At 57.3% G+C, this 16195-nt stretch overlaps 4 protein-coding genes across 4 annotated transcripts; 1 reads left to right on the forward strand and 3 right to left on the reverse strand.

Annotated features, from left to right (window-relative positions):
• Nucleotides 1–638: 638 nt before the first annotated feature.
• BXZ73DRAFT_91445 (high affinity methionine permease) lies at nucleotides 639–3610 on the forward strand (the record flags this gene model as incomplete). The annotated part of the gene is made up of 17 exons (XM_048025974.1): nucleotides 639–777; nucleotides 854–1012; nucleotides 1066–1120; nucleotides 1186–1459; nucleotides 1583–1649; nucleotides 1714–1817; nucleotides 1914–2024; nucleotides 2089–2255; nucleotides 2311–2424; nucleotides 2475–2487; nucleotides 2689–2716; nucleotides 2773–2807; nucleotides 2942–3092; nucleotides 3143–3187; nucleotides 3242–3324; nucleotides 3383–3517; nucleotides 3587–3610. 17 exons carry the CDS (start codon nucleotides 639–641, stop codon nucleotides 3608–3610), a joined length of 1704 nt encoding a protein of 567 aa, XP_047875297.1.
• Nucleotides 3611–4458: 848 nt separating this feature from the next.
• BXZ73DRAFT_103865 (uncharacterized protein) lies at nucleotides 4459–6244 on the reverse strand (the record flags this gene model as incomplete). Its single annotated transcript, XM_048015716.1, has 3 exons — nucleotides 4459–4469; nucleotides 5192–5404; nucleotides 5455–6244. 3 exons carry the CDS (start codon nucleotides 6242–6244, stop codon nucleotides 4459–4461), a joined length of 1014 nt encoding a protein of 337 aa, XP_047875298.1.
• A 1347-nt stretch (nucleotides 6245–7591) lies between these two features.
• Nucleotides 7592–9960, reverse strand: BXZ73DRAFT_50996 (peptidase S8/S53 domain-containing protein; the record flags this gene model as incomplete). The annotated part of the gene is made up of 9 exons (XM_048020536.1): nucleotides 7592–7765; nucleotides 7831–7974; nucleotides 8039–8395; nucleotides 8453–8567; nucleotides 8624–8738; nucleotides 8790–8884; nucleotides 8968–9079; nucleotides 9133–9247; nucleotides 9316–9960. The coding sequence occupies 9 exons, from the start codon at nucleotides 9958–9960 to the stop codon at nucleotides 7592–7594; spliced, it is 1872 nt and encodes a 623-aa protein (XP_047875299.1).
• A 1435-nt stretch (nucleotides 9961–11395) lies between these two features.
• BXZ73DRAFT_103867 (uncharacterized protein) lies at nucleotides 11396–11987 on the reverse strand (the record flags this gene model as incomplete). Its single annotated transcript, XM_048015717.1, has 3 exons — nucleotides 11396–11465; nucleotides 11534–11740; nucleotides 11803–11987. 3 exons carry the CDS (start codon nucleotides 11985–11987, stop codon nucleotides 11396–11398), a joined length of 462 nt encoding a protein of 153 aa, XP_047875300.1.
• Nucleotides 11988–16195: the final 4208 nt, after the last annotated feature.

Genomic DNA, 16195 nt, shown 5'->3' on the forward strand with positions numbered 1-16195 from the left:
TCGTGTGCTCATGTCGCTCGGGACTGCAGACGAGCTTGATAAGCCAATCGTGCTGGTTCTTCCAGGCCTGTCAAACAGCGTTCACGCCCCACATACGCTGGATGGCGCGGATGGCAGGCTAAAGTAGTGCGCGATGCACATACAGAGCGACTGAGTATGTGGGCAGTGGCTGAAACTGTAGTTGACAAACCTGTCGTAGTCGTCCAGGATGACGGATGGAGGGACACAATCCTATGCAGGAATAACGCCGAACGGAGGTATACGCACTCAGGGTATACGCACTCAGCAGAGAGCATGCACCATGTAATTTGGACAAAGATATTGTCCAAAGGGAAAGAGCCGACGTGGGGGTTCGAACGCGGGGACTGCCACGTGACCGTGGAGGGGAGATCAAAGGAGATCGGCCGAGGTCATGGTGTCGTGTGCTACCCTCAGCTTCGTCTCCGCCTGGGTCTGTTGGTCTATTCGAGCGATGTCGGCAAGAGTATCCTCCTGATCTGCACGGCGCAGTCGCCGCACTCGCCATGCCTTCTTTGCTCCCCGATACATAACGTAAGTGCTCCGCCTCTTCCAACCGCCGCGCACTTATCGCGGGCTTTCCAGCGATTTATCTCATCCTTGCTCTCCCGAACTCCAGGATGGCGCCTTCGCTGGAGGAGGCTATTAATACACGACCCATATCGCCAATGCTCCTCGCCCTCGCCGACGCGCTTTCGGGACGCGTCCTCTCTCCCTCGCCCTCTCGCCCCTTGTCCTCTACGCCAACCGACGCGCAAGGTGACGGCGAAGATCCACAATGGCGTCGTTCACCAAGTTCCTGCCTCAAGCTTGCGACGCACACCGCAGCCCGGAGAGCGGGCCGCAGCAGAGAGCGTGGCCGCAGAGGATCCGCAGCTCGATGTCAAGAACGAGAAGGGAGTAGTGGACAGCGACGACGATGACGCGGCCTCCAAGGAGCTCACGACAGCAGTCGATCCGGAGGTGAACCCGGGTGGGCTGACGTTCGAGGAAGGTGCGTCTGCTCGTCTTGCTATCTCGTCCGGCCATCGCTGAGACTTGGGGAAGACGCTGCCGGGGGCATGGGGCGTCATTTAGGCGTGTTCAGTTGCACACTGCTCATGTGAGTTCTCTCCGTCTCTTTTCATGCGCATACACCCACTCCCATTCCTCACTGCTCGCGTCAAGTGTCGGTCGCATCATCGGTACTGGCATCTTCTCCACCACCTCCACGATCCTCAACTCCGTCGGCTCCATCGGCGCGTCGCTCATGCTATGGGTGCTCGGCTTCATCCTCTCCTTCTGCGGCCTGTTCATCTGGCTTGAGTTCGGGACCATGTTCCCGCGCTCGGGAGGAGAGAAGGTCTACTTGGAGGCCTCCTATAAAAAGCCGAAGTACCTTGTTACCGTCATTTTCGCCGCAAACGCGATTTTGCTCGGCTTCACTGCCTCCGGATGTATCGTACGTATGCGCGATTCTTCTAATGTGACAGCACAACTGATTGCCTTTGCGGCTGCCCTCAGATCTTTGCACAGAAGTACGTTGCAATCCCCAAACGCATAAGGGAGCTTGTTTCTGAAATAGCATAGCATTCTCGTGACTGCAGGACACACCGCCGATCGCTGGGTGACGCGTGGCATCGCTCTCGCAGGTGCGTCATACGGGACCGCTGTTTGACTTTCTTGCCCTAATGCTAGTTTTGTTGTATTGGGCAGTGATTTTCTTCGTGACGCTTCTTCACGGTCTGACCCCGCGTCTTGGTGTTTATGTCATGAATGTGAGACTGCATTTCGTTGTGTTATCCGCATATCTCATCCCCGTCCCACCTTGATAGGGCCTGAGTGTGTTCAAAATCGTGATTCTCGTGTTCATTGTTATCACGGGTCAGAATTTAGTGGCTCCTTTGAGGTGTCAGGCTGATAGTTCTGCTTCAGGTTGGGTCGTGCTCTCGGGAGCCACCAGCATCAAGGATTCCCACACGCACTTCCACAACGCGTTCGCCGGCAGCTCGCACAGCAGCAACGACGTGTGTTGTACCTTATCTGCTCTGCCTCGCGACAGCCGCTGAGCCGTGCTGTGTTTATCACCAGTATGCGACAGCCACCTTCAAAGTACTGAATTCGTACGCGGGCTGGTCGAACGTCAATTACGTGCTCAACAACGTCAAGAACCCCGTGCGCACGCTCAAGATTGCGGGTCCGCTCGGACTGGGGATCTGCGCTGTGCTTTACCTGCTCGCTAACGTTGCCTACTTCGCGTGCGTCGCTTTCTTATCCCGGGTCCGAGCCCGGTTTTGTTGATTCCTCTTGCAGTGCGGCGACGAAGGAAGAGATTGCACACTCTGGCGTGACGGTTGCGAGTCTGTTCTTCAAGAAGGTTTTCGGTGCGACCGCGCAGAAGGCGCTGACGGTATTCGTTGCGCTGAGGTGAGTGCTCTCATAGGCTCCTCCTCGCTCACGTTCTGACATAAAGCCAGTGCTCTTGGGTGGGTATTCTTGATCAGTACGATGAACATATCAAACTGACCCGCACGCAATCTATCTCCGGTTGATATGAATCACAGAGTAAGTGGTGATATCATGTCAAATGGTGAATGCTTCCTCACCAAACCTCCTACAGAATGTTGTAACCATCGTGCGTCTCACCTTTTATTTGATTTCGTGCACGAGTGCCAATCATCTGTGGCCTAGACATTTGCCGCTTCTCGTGTGAATCAGGGTTCGTCGTTCCACCACCTGCCTTCCGGTCGGAATACGTCTAATTACCCATTCCAGAGCTCGCCAAAGAAGGCATCCCTCTCCCTTCGGCAGTCGATTCTGGGCTTCAAACTGGCCCACAGGGAAATCCCCTTGCCCGGCCTGATCATTCACCTGATCCCCTCCGTGCGTCTCCTCTTTCCTCGCCTTGGTTTACCTGGGCTCATGATTGACGTTCGGCACGCAGGTGATCGTCATCCTCGGGCCTCCGCCTGCAGTCGCATATCCCTTCATCGTGGACGTTGAAGGGTACCCGCAGCAGATCATCAACTTCTTCATCGTCGCTGGCCTCTTTTACCTCCGGTGGCACAAGCCGAACCTCCCGCGGCCCTTCAAGGGTGTGTTGGTCCGGCTTTAACCTGTGATCTATACTGACGCGCACGTGCAGTCTGGTGGCCGCTCGCGGTATTCTTCTTGGCGGCGTCCGTCTTCCGTATGTTCACCCCAATCGTATCTCTTGTTCATGCTCATGGAATATCTTCTGCAGTGCTCGTTGCGCCCTTCCTCAGGCCTGCGAATGGTGTCGGCGATACACCTCCGCTCCCGTACTACCTGTGCGTGTCTTCTATGGTCACATCTATGCGATCGCCATGCACGGAATGCACGCTGACGCGCATACACGACGTAGGTATTGTCTTGTCGGGATTGGGGTCATGGCGCCGGCGTGGTCTACTGGGCGGCGTGGCGCGTGCTGCCTGGATATCTTGGTTACGAGCTCATCCCCCGCAAGGAAAAATTGGACGACGGTACCGTCGTTACTCTGGTGCGTCTGCGTCTCTGTGCATTGAAACGATAGCATAGCGCTGAAGTGGTTTCTTCGCTTTCCTTGCAGTTCTCGCACAAAAAGATCGACTAGGGACGCGAGCTGTGCGGGTTTCGCAACATGATTCTTGACGACTTTCTCATGATGAACGAGTACGATCTGCTCAGTCGTCTCTCTTGCTAGGGCTTCGCGAGCTCAACTGACTGCAGCTCTCGGTTTCTGGAACTGTATCGTGCTGTATACCCGTCTTCTCGGAGTGGAGCTTGTCACGCAATGGCATGGATACTTCTGATGCTGTCTTGTCCACCGGCGTGCTCAAATGTGTGGACACTCGCCACCGGTTCCTGTGAGCCCCACCTCCTCCGGTACCACGACCCACGGAGTTCTACGCGACCGCCCTCCACGAGCACTCAAGTCCAGAGCTTTAACCCTCACGTCGTTGTGATATGCGACAACGGCATTCTGCTCACCGCCGCGGTAGGCTCTCCGGACAGAGTGAAGACCATCCGACCTGCACGGCTTCATGCGGACCTTCGATCCATCTCACGCGTCCTTCTCCTCCGACAGGACGCGCGTGTTAGTCGTCGACACGAAGGGCATGCCTCGTCCTGCCAGACACGCTCACCGGCGCGACGATTGCCTCCCTCGACGGCGGCAGCTACCCTCCGAGCACAGCTCTGTTGGGCGACGGCTGCGTTGTAGCAATAGGAAACTTGAGGTCGGAGTTGTGGATCTGGAGGCTGAGTCAGGTTCTCAGACGCGAGGACAGAATCCCGGCTGTGTGGAACTGTCTGTCCGGGACGGTTCAGTGGCCAGATTCGCGACTGCGGGAGGGGACATATGCTTCCGGGATGTGGGGAGCCTCAGAGTTTCTGTTGCGGTGATGTAGTCGGTCGTATCCAAGTGGGATGAGAAATGTCGCTAATCTCAGAACCTGCTACTTAATACGCGCCTACTTAGTACGTGTGAGCCCAACGGCGGTTGTGCTGAAAAAAGAGGCTAGACAGGACAGACTATTCATTGTCCATAATTGAATGGTGTTGATGCCACCACCGCCGCGAGATCGCAGTAGATCGGACAGGGATTTCACCAGAAAGCCCCACCTTCTCAGCCTGTATTTGGTAGCATTGTCACCGTCGGCTACACAATATTGCTACTTCTAGCGCGCGCGCGGACCACCATTCAAGAGCGGGACATCGCTGTACTCTACGCCGTCCCATAACCATGTTCAAGATTATGTGGATGTACACAAGTGAGCAATAAGAGTGTCATCCTGCACAGTCCAAGCTTAGCTACGGTACTATACCGAAAGACCTTCGCGACATATTCCCTTCTTTTGCCCTTGAAATTTGTCAAGAAGCACCATGAACGCCCCCACCCCATTCTGAGCATCCCCGAGTCTGATTCTCCACGGTTCGCGGCCCTCCACCGCTTTCCGTTCTTCGTCCAAGAGCACACCATGGCCTTCCACGTTCGGAAATATCCGCAGCAGCGCGCGCGCGAGCCGATCGGGCTCGAAGAACCTCATGCCCGCGCGCCGCCCATAGCTCCACGCGACGACGAGGCACGAGCGCCGTCTGCGGCTCCGCCGCCGCCGCTATTTCTTCTAGCGCGCACACGTGCGCCTCGGTGACGTCCGCGACGTCGAGCACGAGGACCTCGAGGCGCGCGCACTGTGTCGCGAGGTGCGCGACGGCGGGATCGACGGCGAGCTGGGGTCCGGGCTGGGGTGGATGTTCCCATCGTGCGTGACGCGCAGGCGGCGGATGGCCGGCCACGCGGGCGCGAACCGTGCGACGTCGGCGTCGGAGAGCGAGAAACATCGGCCTGAGAAGGTGAGGACGAGGTCTTCGAAGTTGGCGAGAGAGAGCAGCGGTTTGAGCATCTCTGTCACCGACAGGAGCCAGAATCGGCGGTCGCCGCTGTCAGGCCCCCACTGGTGATGTACGTGGAGCGTCTTGAGGGAGTAGACGAAGGCCGGGGAGCGAAGTGGTGCATGGAGCCGATAATCTCATCGTCGGATGATTCGGAACGGCCGAGGCGGATCGAGATGGACGCGATGGTGGAGGAGGAACCCGCGGAGGCGATGGCAGCGAGCACTCGGCCTGCCGCCCGGCTTGTGCTATTCCGTATAGTGAGCTCGCGCAGAGACGGGAAAATGGTTCCGTTGGGTGCGCCTTCAACACCTTGCGCCACTTCGTCGTGGCCGGGGTACGCGCCAAGGTTAACCTGTAGGAGTTCCAGATGCGGGAGGGTCGCGAAGCGATCGAGAAGGGCGGTTCCCATGAGTCTGTGGGTGATACGGATGGTGCGTAGAGACGAAAGCTCGGCAAGTGGGAACAGCGCCTCAGAATCGATGTCAAGATCGGCAACGAAGTGCTGGAGCGACCGCGACCGCGCCACAATCGTGGTGATGTCAGAGGGGGCCCCTTTTTTGTCGATGAAAACTGGCTCGCCCCAGGAAACGCCATGATGGGGATGTCTGAGTATGAGGGTGCAGAGGACTGGGGATGCGAGGAGTTGGAGGAGCAAGTCGACGTTATCGTTGGAGTCCCTTTTCCCACCGAGTTGGCATTGTAAAACCTTGAGTCTCGGAAGGAGCGGGCGGCCCTTCGTGAGCCTATGTAGAGCACCAAAGGAGCCCGTATTTATTTTGAAGGGAAGGCGCGCTCCGGGCCCGCAGGCAACGTAAAAACCAATTTCGCGCACGCGATCTGCGTACGACATGAGACGACGCCATTCCACGACATCAACGTCCTCGCTTAGTTCCTGTGCAGGTTACTTAGTCTTTCATACGCAAAAATTCACTAGGTCTTACATAGGTAACGAAGTCGTACTTTGTCACCCTGGAGCCACGTCTACTATGTACCACCCGCCCTGTTGTTGTACTTCGAAATGCTGAGAGCAAACCGAGGAGTGTGTAAAGTCCACCACGGGGGGTGGCCCATAATGCATCCAGCGCAGGATCATGGAATGCTTTGCAAACTCGAGCCGCCCTTGCCAAGGTGGTCGCTCCTTCAAGATCTGTCCAATTGTCGGCAGGAGCGCCCCAGAATGAGGCCATTCGGTGGTTTCGCATCCTTCGTCGCTGCCATCGTCGCGTGTTTTCGCCACTGTTATGTTGCTGAATATCTGTACTAGGATGTGTACACCAGCAAGGGATGGTTCATGGGACTAGACATGGTGTAGAGCAGAGAGGCGCAGTTTTGATTGACAATGATAAGCGATCACACCATTGTAAAGATCCTCCCACGCATTCCCGTGACCTTTCCTACACTTTTTGAGCGTGCCGACATCTCTTCAAGCTACAGGCTCCAACCTCTTGAAGGCGATCATCTCTGCTTGAAGCCGACTGGCAAGCAGCACCATAAACTTGTCCACCACCTGCCCTTCACGTGGCTCATCCTTCACATCTCTCACTCGACCCGCACCTGCTTCCGTTCGCTCAGCTACAACACGCCTCCGCCCTCGATGCCTGAAAACATCAGAGCACGCGCAACTCGCAGATCCTCATGATCTCCATGCACTACGTGATGCTCTACTCCGGCAGAATCTGCAAGGGCGCGTCCTGGGGCGCTGCCCGACGTCCGCGAGGCTGACAACGACGATATCAGGTCGCGTGCACTCCGTCGCAAGCCGCGCCGCGGCGGGTATGAACGGGCGTTCGGGGGTCCTCGGGAGGTGTGCGGCCGCGGTAGTCGTCGGTGACGTTGAGGTGGCGGATGCGCAGCCACGCGGCGGCGAGGCAGGCGTCTCGAAGACGAGTTCTGCGAGCAGCGGGAGTGCAAGCAAGGGTTCGAGCATCTTGACCGCGGGAAGGAGCGGGGCCGCTGATAGTTGTGGTTGTAGTCGAAAAAAACTTCGAGCTCCGTGAGGGCGACAGCAAAGGCGGGGAAGGCGCGTGGCGGCGATAAGATCTGCGTCGGACGACTCCTCGGTGGGGGGATCTCGACGGTTAAAACCTCGACGTGAGCAAGGTATGATGCTCGTTCGGCGTTGTGAGAGTGGAAATGAGCGAGTATTGCGGGTCAGGGAATCGCCTGGCTCTGTTATGACTCAGCTACCGCGTGATACTCAAGGGAGTGCAAGCCACGCCTCAATCAACTTCCCGACATCCGGCGTCCCAAGCCCCGTAATCGGGTCCCATCCCGGGGCCGCGGTGAACCCAAGCGTCCTATCGACCCCGCACGCCTTGTTGTCCCCGAGAGTGACATCGTGCCAGACGCCCGCAAAGGCGTCCGAGTACAGCTACATGGCAAGAGACGGCATCGTCAGCGCTCCGTGGGCATCATGTGCAACGAGGTCAGACTCACGGCGGGGTGCACCCAGCCGACGGGCGACTTCCCGGCGGCGATGCGCGCGTCGTTGACCGCGGTGAGGAACGCGCCCCAGACGGGCGCGGAGGCGGAGGTTCCGAAGACGGCGTTCGGCTCGCCGTTGATGTAAACGCGGTAGTTCTCGCTGCGCGCAGTGGTCAGAATATGGTACTATTCCATGGCTGGTTCGAAGAGACAAGCCGACGTACCCGTTGGCAGAGACGTCGGGGTACGCGCGTCCGGATTTGTTGTAGACGCCATCGGGGACGTCGCCGGCGTAGTTTTCGATGAAGTTCTGCACGGCAGCGTCCTGGAAGGAAGGGCGGGGGATGTAGTTGGAGAAGCCGCCGCCAGACTTGAAGACCGCGCTCGTCGCCTCTTCAGGGTCGGTCACTTGGTGATTCTTGATGATCTGTGTCGCGCCGACGGAGAGCACGTAAGGGCACGTGTTGGCGATCTGAGGGTAAAAGTCCGTGTTGTTGTCACCCCCGCAGGAGCCGCCGAGTGACGCAACGCCATTGTCTCCGGATGAGAAGATGACGGTCGTGCCCATCAACGCCAGCTGCATGCGATTATAATCAGTAAGAATCGTGCCATTAAGCGCACAGAGAAGACGCACTTTCCCGAACTCAGTGCACATACGCGTCGCGTAGAAATCTCCAAACGCGAACTCAGCCTGAAGGTAAGATACAGAAACGACGTGGCGCGCGGGGCTCCACCGCATTGCACCGTTGCTAAAGTAAAAAAGTTCGTTCAGGAGCGCAGCCTCAGAAGTATGATGATCCAACACGTACGATTGCCTGGTCCAGTGCTCAGGAAAGGCGGATCTCCACCCTCAAAAGTGCAGTAGTCACCGTCGATCGCATCCATAAGGTAGTCAATGTTCAAGTAGGCCCAATACGGGCCTCCTATGAGAGGCTGAGCAGGATCAAAACGTACGAAACCGTGAGACGCACCATCATTTGTGACCTGGTATTGGAGCATGTTGACGTTCCCACCGAGCAGACCCATGGCATACTGAAAGTCTAGGTTTGGTTCAATGAGGAGATCGCTTTCCATGATCGACTGGTTGTTGATAGCTGGCGTTGAACCGTCAACATAGAGGGACAAGTCACAAGTTGAAAGTAATAACACGTACCTCCGTCGAGGCCAACCCATGTGGGCCTAGTGCCCACCATCGATGGAGCATATGCCTGAAAGAAGGCGTCCAGGTCCGTGTAGCTTAGAGTTTCCGTCCCAAACTCAACTGGTAATTTGCATTAATTGACAGCCCAGGGACAATATCAAGTACGAACTGACCGATTCCCATCGAGTGCTTCTCCGGGACTGTCAGTTCGTATGTGAAATTGTACAGCGCACGAAGACAGTCAAGAGTGGTTGTCATCCAGCACGAGCTGAGACCATCCGATTCTGTCTGTTCGGACGGTACGCATCAATGTGTATCAGTCCCGAAATCCTCATGCGTACGGCGGAAGAGCTTACCAATGGTGACAGTGTCTGGTTGAATGGCCGAGCGATGGGAGTGGAGCCAGCGAGGGTCTCGGGGCGCGTGTTTCTGCGCCGCGAGCGAGGCATTGCATCGAAGTGAAAAGTAGGCCACACCGTATCGACGTGCTTCGAGACGTGCGCGGGGAGATGGTATCGATCTCCGCAGGCCACGTGGATCGAGCCGTGTTCGTGTTGGTAGACGAAGTACTGTGTTCCGAGAAGCGCCTCCGCCTCAGCAATGGTCACGTTGACCTCAATGTATGCGTCGTTTTTGGTCAGGCGGACACGCGACGAGTCGATGCCAGCCGAACCTGTCAACCACGCGTGAACGGTGTCTACGGTCTCGGCAGTGGGACGGAATGTTTGCGAGACTTTGGCCTGGGTCCAGTGCTTGCCGTAGTTGGGTGATGAGGGGTCGGAGACATCGAGTAGGAAAGCCTCTAGGTTGTCGACGTTGGGCTGCGCGAGCGCGAAAAGGTGTGGGAGAATGAGGTCGGGATCGGCGCGCCGTTGCAAGGACCAACCGCGCGGAATACTGTCCCGTCGTTCGTGCACAACTTGCGGAGAGATCAGAGTGCCTGTGGACGGAGACAGCACTGCTGCAGCGATGGCCAGAAGGAGAACAGAGCGTGCATGCATGGTCGAGGGTGGGCGTGGAGCTACCTGCAAGAAAGTGGATGTTATATGCGTGATGCACGTAGCGCGCATGATACGTCGATTGTATGTAGCGCTTGATGAAGAGAGTTCCAGGTGAAAAGCGGCTACTCACCACCGCGTTCCTGACACTGCCATTGCCAGATGTTATAACTTGCCGGCGAGAACTGCCCGTCGTCCCGTACTCGGGCTTGATCCAGGAAATGGATCGAGTCATGAACCTGCGACTGGGGAGGTTCTGACCCCTGAGCGACTACGCGTCGGCCGCCTCCAAACCATTGTAGGTATTAGCTTTGGAAAGCTAAGCCGTCATATGGAAGGTTTGAGTTGTTTTTTGGCTACTTATTGCCCGTGGACGTGGTATGTTGACCGCAGAAGTTCGGCGGTCGGTACTCGTTCATAGGTTCCTGTGGGAACGCTGAATCATAGTCAGCACCGTTTTGAACCGTCAAACGTTTGTTTGAAGCACCACCATACCGGAGACCCGCAGCAAATCTGAACGTTTCAACGAGAGCCCTGACGGTACTAACGTTTGAACCTCCCATCGCGAGGAATGAATCATGATGACGGCTGGTACTATCGTTGCTATGGTGTACGGACGTGGTGCTTGCAATTGAGCTGCGTTATGCCCAGCTGTTAAGGTCCATGCGCACCTCGAGCTCTTCAGTCAAGACGTCTGGCTGACAGAAGACAGCACTGACCTCGTCGAAAGGGGGGACAGCAGAACCTTGCTCCCGCTGAGGACCGCTCTCCGGGACCGCTGGCACCGCCGGCACCCCGGTGGCCACGTGGGCCACGGCAAATGTCCGGAGTCTCGGCGGTATCGCCCTCCCTCTCAGCATTCCCTGTCCGGCCGTATCGCCCGCAGCATCGGTACTGCTTTTGTTGGCTCTCAGTATTTCGGGCGCCGAGACGCGTGCTTAGCAGGGCTTAAATACCGTTCGCACCGTTCTTCACTCGCTGCACGCCGACACGAGTCGCTCCATGTCGTTCGCGACGAGCAAGCACCTCGGAACACGTGCACACCTCTCGGCGAGGTTAGTGACTTTGAAGGTGCGTGGTGGTTTTAGGTGTATGCGCACACGCGTGTGCACCGGCCTCTGGGGTGAAGCTTTGAAGGTACGAGCGCCTATCTATTGTGTGCTAGTTGTGTGCGCACTCACGTCTTCTGAGCCGATCTGCTAGTTCAATCGTGCACGGGCCGCTCCACGCAATGGCGGTGCGTGTTGTGTACATGCGTGGGCGCCACGGTGGAGGCAAAGGGAGAGGTTACTGTGCGAGTGGCTCAAAAGCAAGTTTCGAGGATGGGCGTATGCAAAGCCCAAGCCGTACACCCTAAAAATACAATATACGTACACAGTAAACCTACTGCGAAATATTTGGCCACAGAACATATGTCATCGCCCGGGGTGAGAGGCCATCAGTCTTGGCAGATGCCAATGAGCAATCGCCCATCGCCCTTGTTAGTCTTGTCCCTTCGGCGCTCGAACCTGCCAGCACGCCGGTACAACGTCAAGTTAGCGAGCACACAGACTCGGTGAGAGCGTGAGCGACGCACCACGCCTTCACATACGGCCCCGTCGTCGCCGTCTCGCGCGCGATCGTCTCTCGCTCCGGCCCTTCGGGACTCGGGTCCATGAAGTAGCAGATCTCGAGCCACTCCTCTTGCCATTGTTCCGTCCTCGTGTACGGGCGGCGCTCGCACGCGCCCACGCCTGCGTGGCTTTCGGAAACGCGGGCCCTCTCGCGGCGCTTGGTCTTGAACCTATTTCCTCAGGCTGGTCAGTGAAGCGACGCGGGTGGGGTCCGGACGCGGGTGCCACCCACCAGTTGTCCACTTGCGAGACGGTGAGACGCGTCCAGACGGCGAGGACGTCTTTCTCGTGCGGGGTAGGATACAGTCCTCCTGGGAGGCTCTTGGTGGAGACGAATTCCTCCAAGATTGCCTTCGCCCAACCGGAAACTCTCTTCCGGCGGCCGAGGCTGGCGTCGTCGTGCGCTTGGTGCGACATGGTGGGTGTTCTATGGCGATGTAGAAGAGAGGACGAGGGGGAGATGTGGGGGAGTCGCTCACCGCGGAGGATGACGATGACGAGGGAGCCCGCCCTGCCCATTATATAGCCATCCCGAAGGCCACAGATGGAGGTCGAGCCACTGTGAGCTGGCTAGCGACCCTGAGCGATGTCCAACCACAGCGGGAGGGCGCCCAAGCGAGCTTGGTCGCCAGTCGGAGTGGCGTGATGCTGGAGCGCCGACGTTTGAGGCTGTAGTAGACAGGGCGCGCTCGCACCTGACAGTAGCGGAAGGTCGCAGGGCCGAACCACATGCGTGAGTCCAGGTGAGACAGTATGCTGAGGTAGAGACATAGCGTTGCGGGGCAGTAGTCGGCCTTGTGAGCTTCACAAGTTCTGAAGCGTTGAAGGTCGGCGACGGCGGCGACGACGTTTGCCTCGTGTCCCCATGCCGTGATCCGGCTGTCAAGTCGGTGCTTGGACAAAGCGGCGGGGTCTGTTACTCGAGCTTGTTAGCATGTTGAGATGAAGGCCGACGGACCTACGAGATGTTTCCCAGGACTAGCACTACATCTTGAATGCACTTTGTTGAGAGATCATAGTAGTCTTTAGTCGGCTTAGAACTGACGCAAGTATGGCCGGATGGCGTCCAGGAACGGCAGGCGTTGTACTCTGTGCCGGAAAGTTTAGAGTTCTGCAATTAACGCGAATTAATTAATACTCACGAGAGCGTGACGAAGGAACGAGAGGAGGTCGCAAACGTCTAGTGTCGAACACTCATAACATCGCACTAGTGGTTGCGTAGATTACAGGAAAGAGAGAGAGATGCCGCGAAATCAGTCGTTGAGAAAGACAATGAGAAGCGTTCTTGAACGTACCTGCCGAGCCTATGACTCCGATCCCCATCTCACATACCTCCACTGGGACGCGATGCCTCGCTAAACTCATGGAGCTTTAAGAGTTTGAAAAGTAGAGCGAAGCTTTCCGCGATTCTGCGCCCGTGCACCTTGAGGAGCAAGTTGAGGAGAGCTTCGAGCCCAGTCAGGCTCCTATGATTGAGGAGGCGCGGATTTCATCTGTTCCAACTGAGGAAATAAAGCGTGCGCCGTGCACCGTGTGGGGTGCTTGCTAGCGCAGAAAAGACTCAAGGTGTCGACATATCAGATCAAGTTGTGACGGCGACTGGCGACCGGCTCACCGGAGTTCGAGGGCCGGCCCAGCACGTGATGTCAGACTTCGAAGGCGCCTTGCGTATCGCCTGGACCTCGGCCGTTTGGCGCCTCCAGACCACTGCCTGAAGCAATATATCATCAGCGGGCTGGAATTGTGGCCACGACGACGCCTCGCCGCCGCGTGACAGCCTATCCGCCCCCTCAACATCGCATAAGTATGATACACGTCTATCCAGGTGCAGTGTCTGCCTGAGGCCCGTCCTGGGTCCTGGACATACGAGCAGCGCGAGAGGCCGAGTTTTGCTTGATCAACGGCACAAGCGTCCGTATCGTACACGCGAGCTTTTGATTTACCCCACAAACAGCGGCGGGTCGCTATCGAGGTAGAGACTACTGATCCACGCATTTTGCGTCCTGTGATCGACTAAAATGGGCATCCATTGTGCGAAGACAACGTTGCGTTCACTCACAGTTCTACGCAATCACTTCGGCAGGCCCCCTCGATTTGTTCTGCGTCCACCTAATCTTCAGCGTCGGTCACCCCAGGCGCACCATCAGCGCTCCCCACGACGTTTTCACACACCATCTGGGCATTGAAAACTAAGGACGCTCGCCAAATCCTGCCCATTTTGCCTCGCCGCCCCAGGCTCAAACTTCGCGCAAGGGTCCTAGCGCCGCTGCGCACGAGTAGTGCCTCTTTCCGTCCACTGGAGGCTTACAGATAGCACCCTCCGCGTTCTCCGTGAAGATGGTTTCGGGCTCGGGGCCGGGCGGGCCAACAAGGCCTCAGCAGACTTTGGCTAAGAGCCCGGGGCGTTGGGGCCGGGGAAAAGTTGGGTGAGAAGGGTGGAAATGTGGTCTCGAAGGAAACCGGGCGAGCCGTGCGCATCTTGCGTGCTAGACATCGTGCGGTCGAGCGGGGGTGCAGGAGAAATTGGGGTAGGATGTGAGGGTTTGGTTACACGTTGCGACGCAGAAGGGCAGACATGGAACCTGACGTGCGGCAACAGTGGGAGAGGGGTGGAGGTGTGACAGGATATGGAGACGATCAAGCAGAGAGGTGTGTGTGTGAGTGAGAGGCCTAGAAGCCGACCGGCGCGAGAAGCATGATCTTGGTGCGTGTTCATCTGGAAGGCAAGAAGGGATCCCAGCCGGGATGACTGAGACAGAACAACGGTATCGTACTCTGGCGTAGAGAACCCGCGGCGAAGGCGGTTGTTTGTCAAGAGCCTTAGATCCTAACACAGCCAAATAACACCAAACTTCCTCGCAAGCCTGCGCGGGCCCGGTGACCCGGTCGCCTGTTGCTTTTCCTCCTCGAGCTTCCTCTTCCTCGCCTGAGCCAACCTCACAGCGTATCGACAGCGAGCAGCGCACGAAGCGCCCTCGTTTCGCGGCCGTGCTGATAACTCCCTAGTCGGACACGAGTCACAATCGATTCGGCGGACCTCGGTAAGCAAGCGATTTTCCGTTTATCCACTATCGTGCGTCCCCGTCCCCGTCCCCGTCCCATCCACCTTGGCTCAAATTCAGCCACAAAATCCTCATCTGACATGCACTCTTCGTATTCCAGAAACGGATATGTGGGCTCTGCTTCCGGGACATGGCGAACGGGGAGCTTGTGATCCCCGAGTGGATACACCGTATCGACCTCGTGAGTACCTTCGTCGTCGTCGGTATGGCGAGCCGCATGTTCCGTCTATACGCACGATTTGTAGAAGACAGAAGCGTAGGCGCAGACGCGGGAGTGCAGCTGGAGTGTGCGCTCGCGTGCATGGCGGACGGCAACAGTGTGTGCTTTGCTACGTCAATGCTTGTTATCCAGGACGGGAGTATGCCAGGGTTCTCAACAGGCTCAGCGAGGAGGAAGCCATCGTTTTCAGCTGCATCTCCCGAGCCTCATTCGACTCGTGCTGATCCCGGCCCGACAGCACTGTGCCGATCTCTGCGGGGCGGACGACGCGATGCTCTCCTGGGGCCACGAGGAGTGCGCGTTGTCGCATGTCGGTTTGCGCCGCTCTCAATGTGACGGAAGGCGAATGTGTGCGAACCGGGCCGAAGGAAATATGTCGCTAAACCGGCGCATTCCGTGCAAGCGGCAACTAGCTGGTTGGGTTGGCCTATCCATCCCGAGGCTGATCGCGAGCTTACCTCCCAGGCAATCGAATGGTGAGTGTCCAGTCTCAACCTACCGCAGTCCCGCCATTCTGCGGGACCTAGTGTACAAGGGTTTGCAGCGGCCATGTACTGCTATGATTCATTACGCCTGAGTTGGTTCCACGGGTTTCTCACAGGCCATTCACCTACCAGGGTACTGATAAGCACCGCCGCAGCGTTCGTGTCAACTGAGATATGAAATGGGCTTCCATGTCCGCACTCTAGCCACTTGCAGATGCCAGGAGGCGGTGGAAGACAAAGAAGAGACGACCTTCCCCCCGCTGCGGCAGCATTGTGGCAGACCTATATTTAGGCTGCTACTGCGGCAACTTTGCGAGGATTGCACACGCGCCTACTTTGTCTTATATCTTCCTGTTCTCCGCACTCCCGTCTCTCACTTTCCTTCTCGCACTCACACTACATTCACCGGGATACACCTCCGCAATAGTCCATCACAAACCATGGCCTTCGACCTTGGCTCGCTGGCGGACGCCCTCGCCGTGATGCCGCCTGAGCCCCGTTGCTTCACTTGCCCGACATGCTCGTTCCGTGAGTCTCAGATCCCTCCCAGCAATTTTTATTGACATCCGACACACTATCAGACTTTTCCACCCCGCACAACCTGGGTTTCCACCTCGTGGTGCGGCACCAAGCCCGGCGGCGTTTCGGTTGCGGCGAGCCAGGATGCGTCAAGACGTACTCGCGCGAACATGATCTCACCCGCCATATTGCTTCGCATCACTCGAGGATGGCTGTGCGACGTCGCCGCAACCCTCCTGCTTGAAGCTTGACCCTTGCGGTCGGCGCGTGCGGTGTGTGGTCTCTCTTCGCGTCTTTTTGCGAGTACCTAACTGACGACTGACGTTCATCGTGGGCTCT

This window comes from Epithele typhae, assembly GCF_022376455.1.
Source record: "Epithele typhae strain CBS 203.58 chromosome Unknown BXZ73scaffold_45, whole genome shotgun sequence".
Taxonomy (NCBI): domain Eukaryota; kingdom Fungi; phylum Basidiomycota; class Agaricomycetes; order Polyporales; family Epitheliaceae; genus Epithele; species Epithele typhae.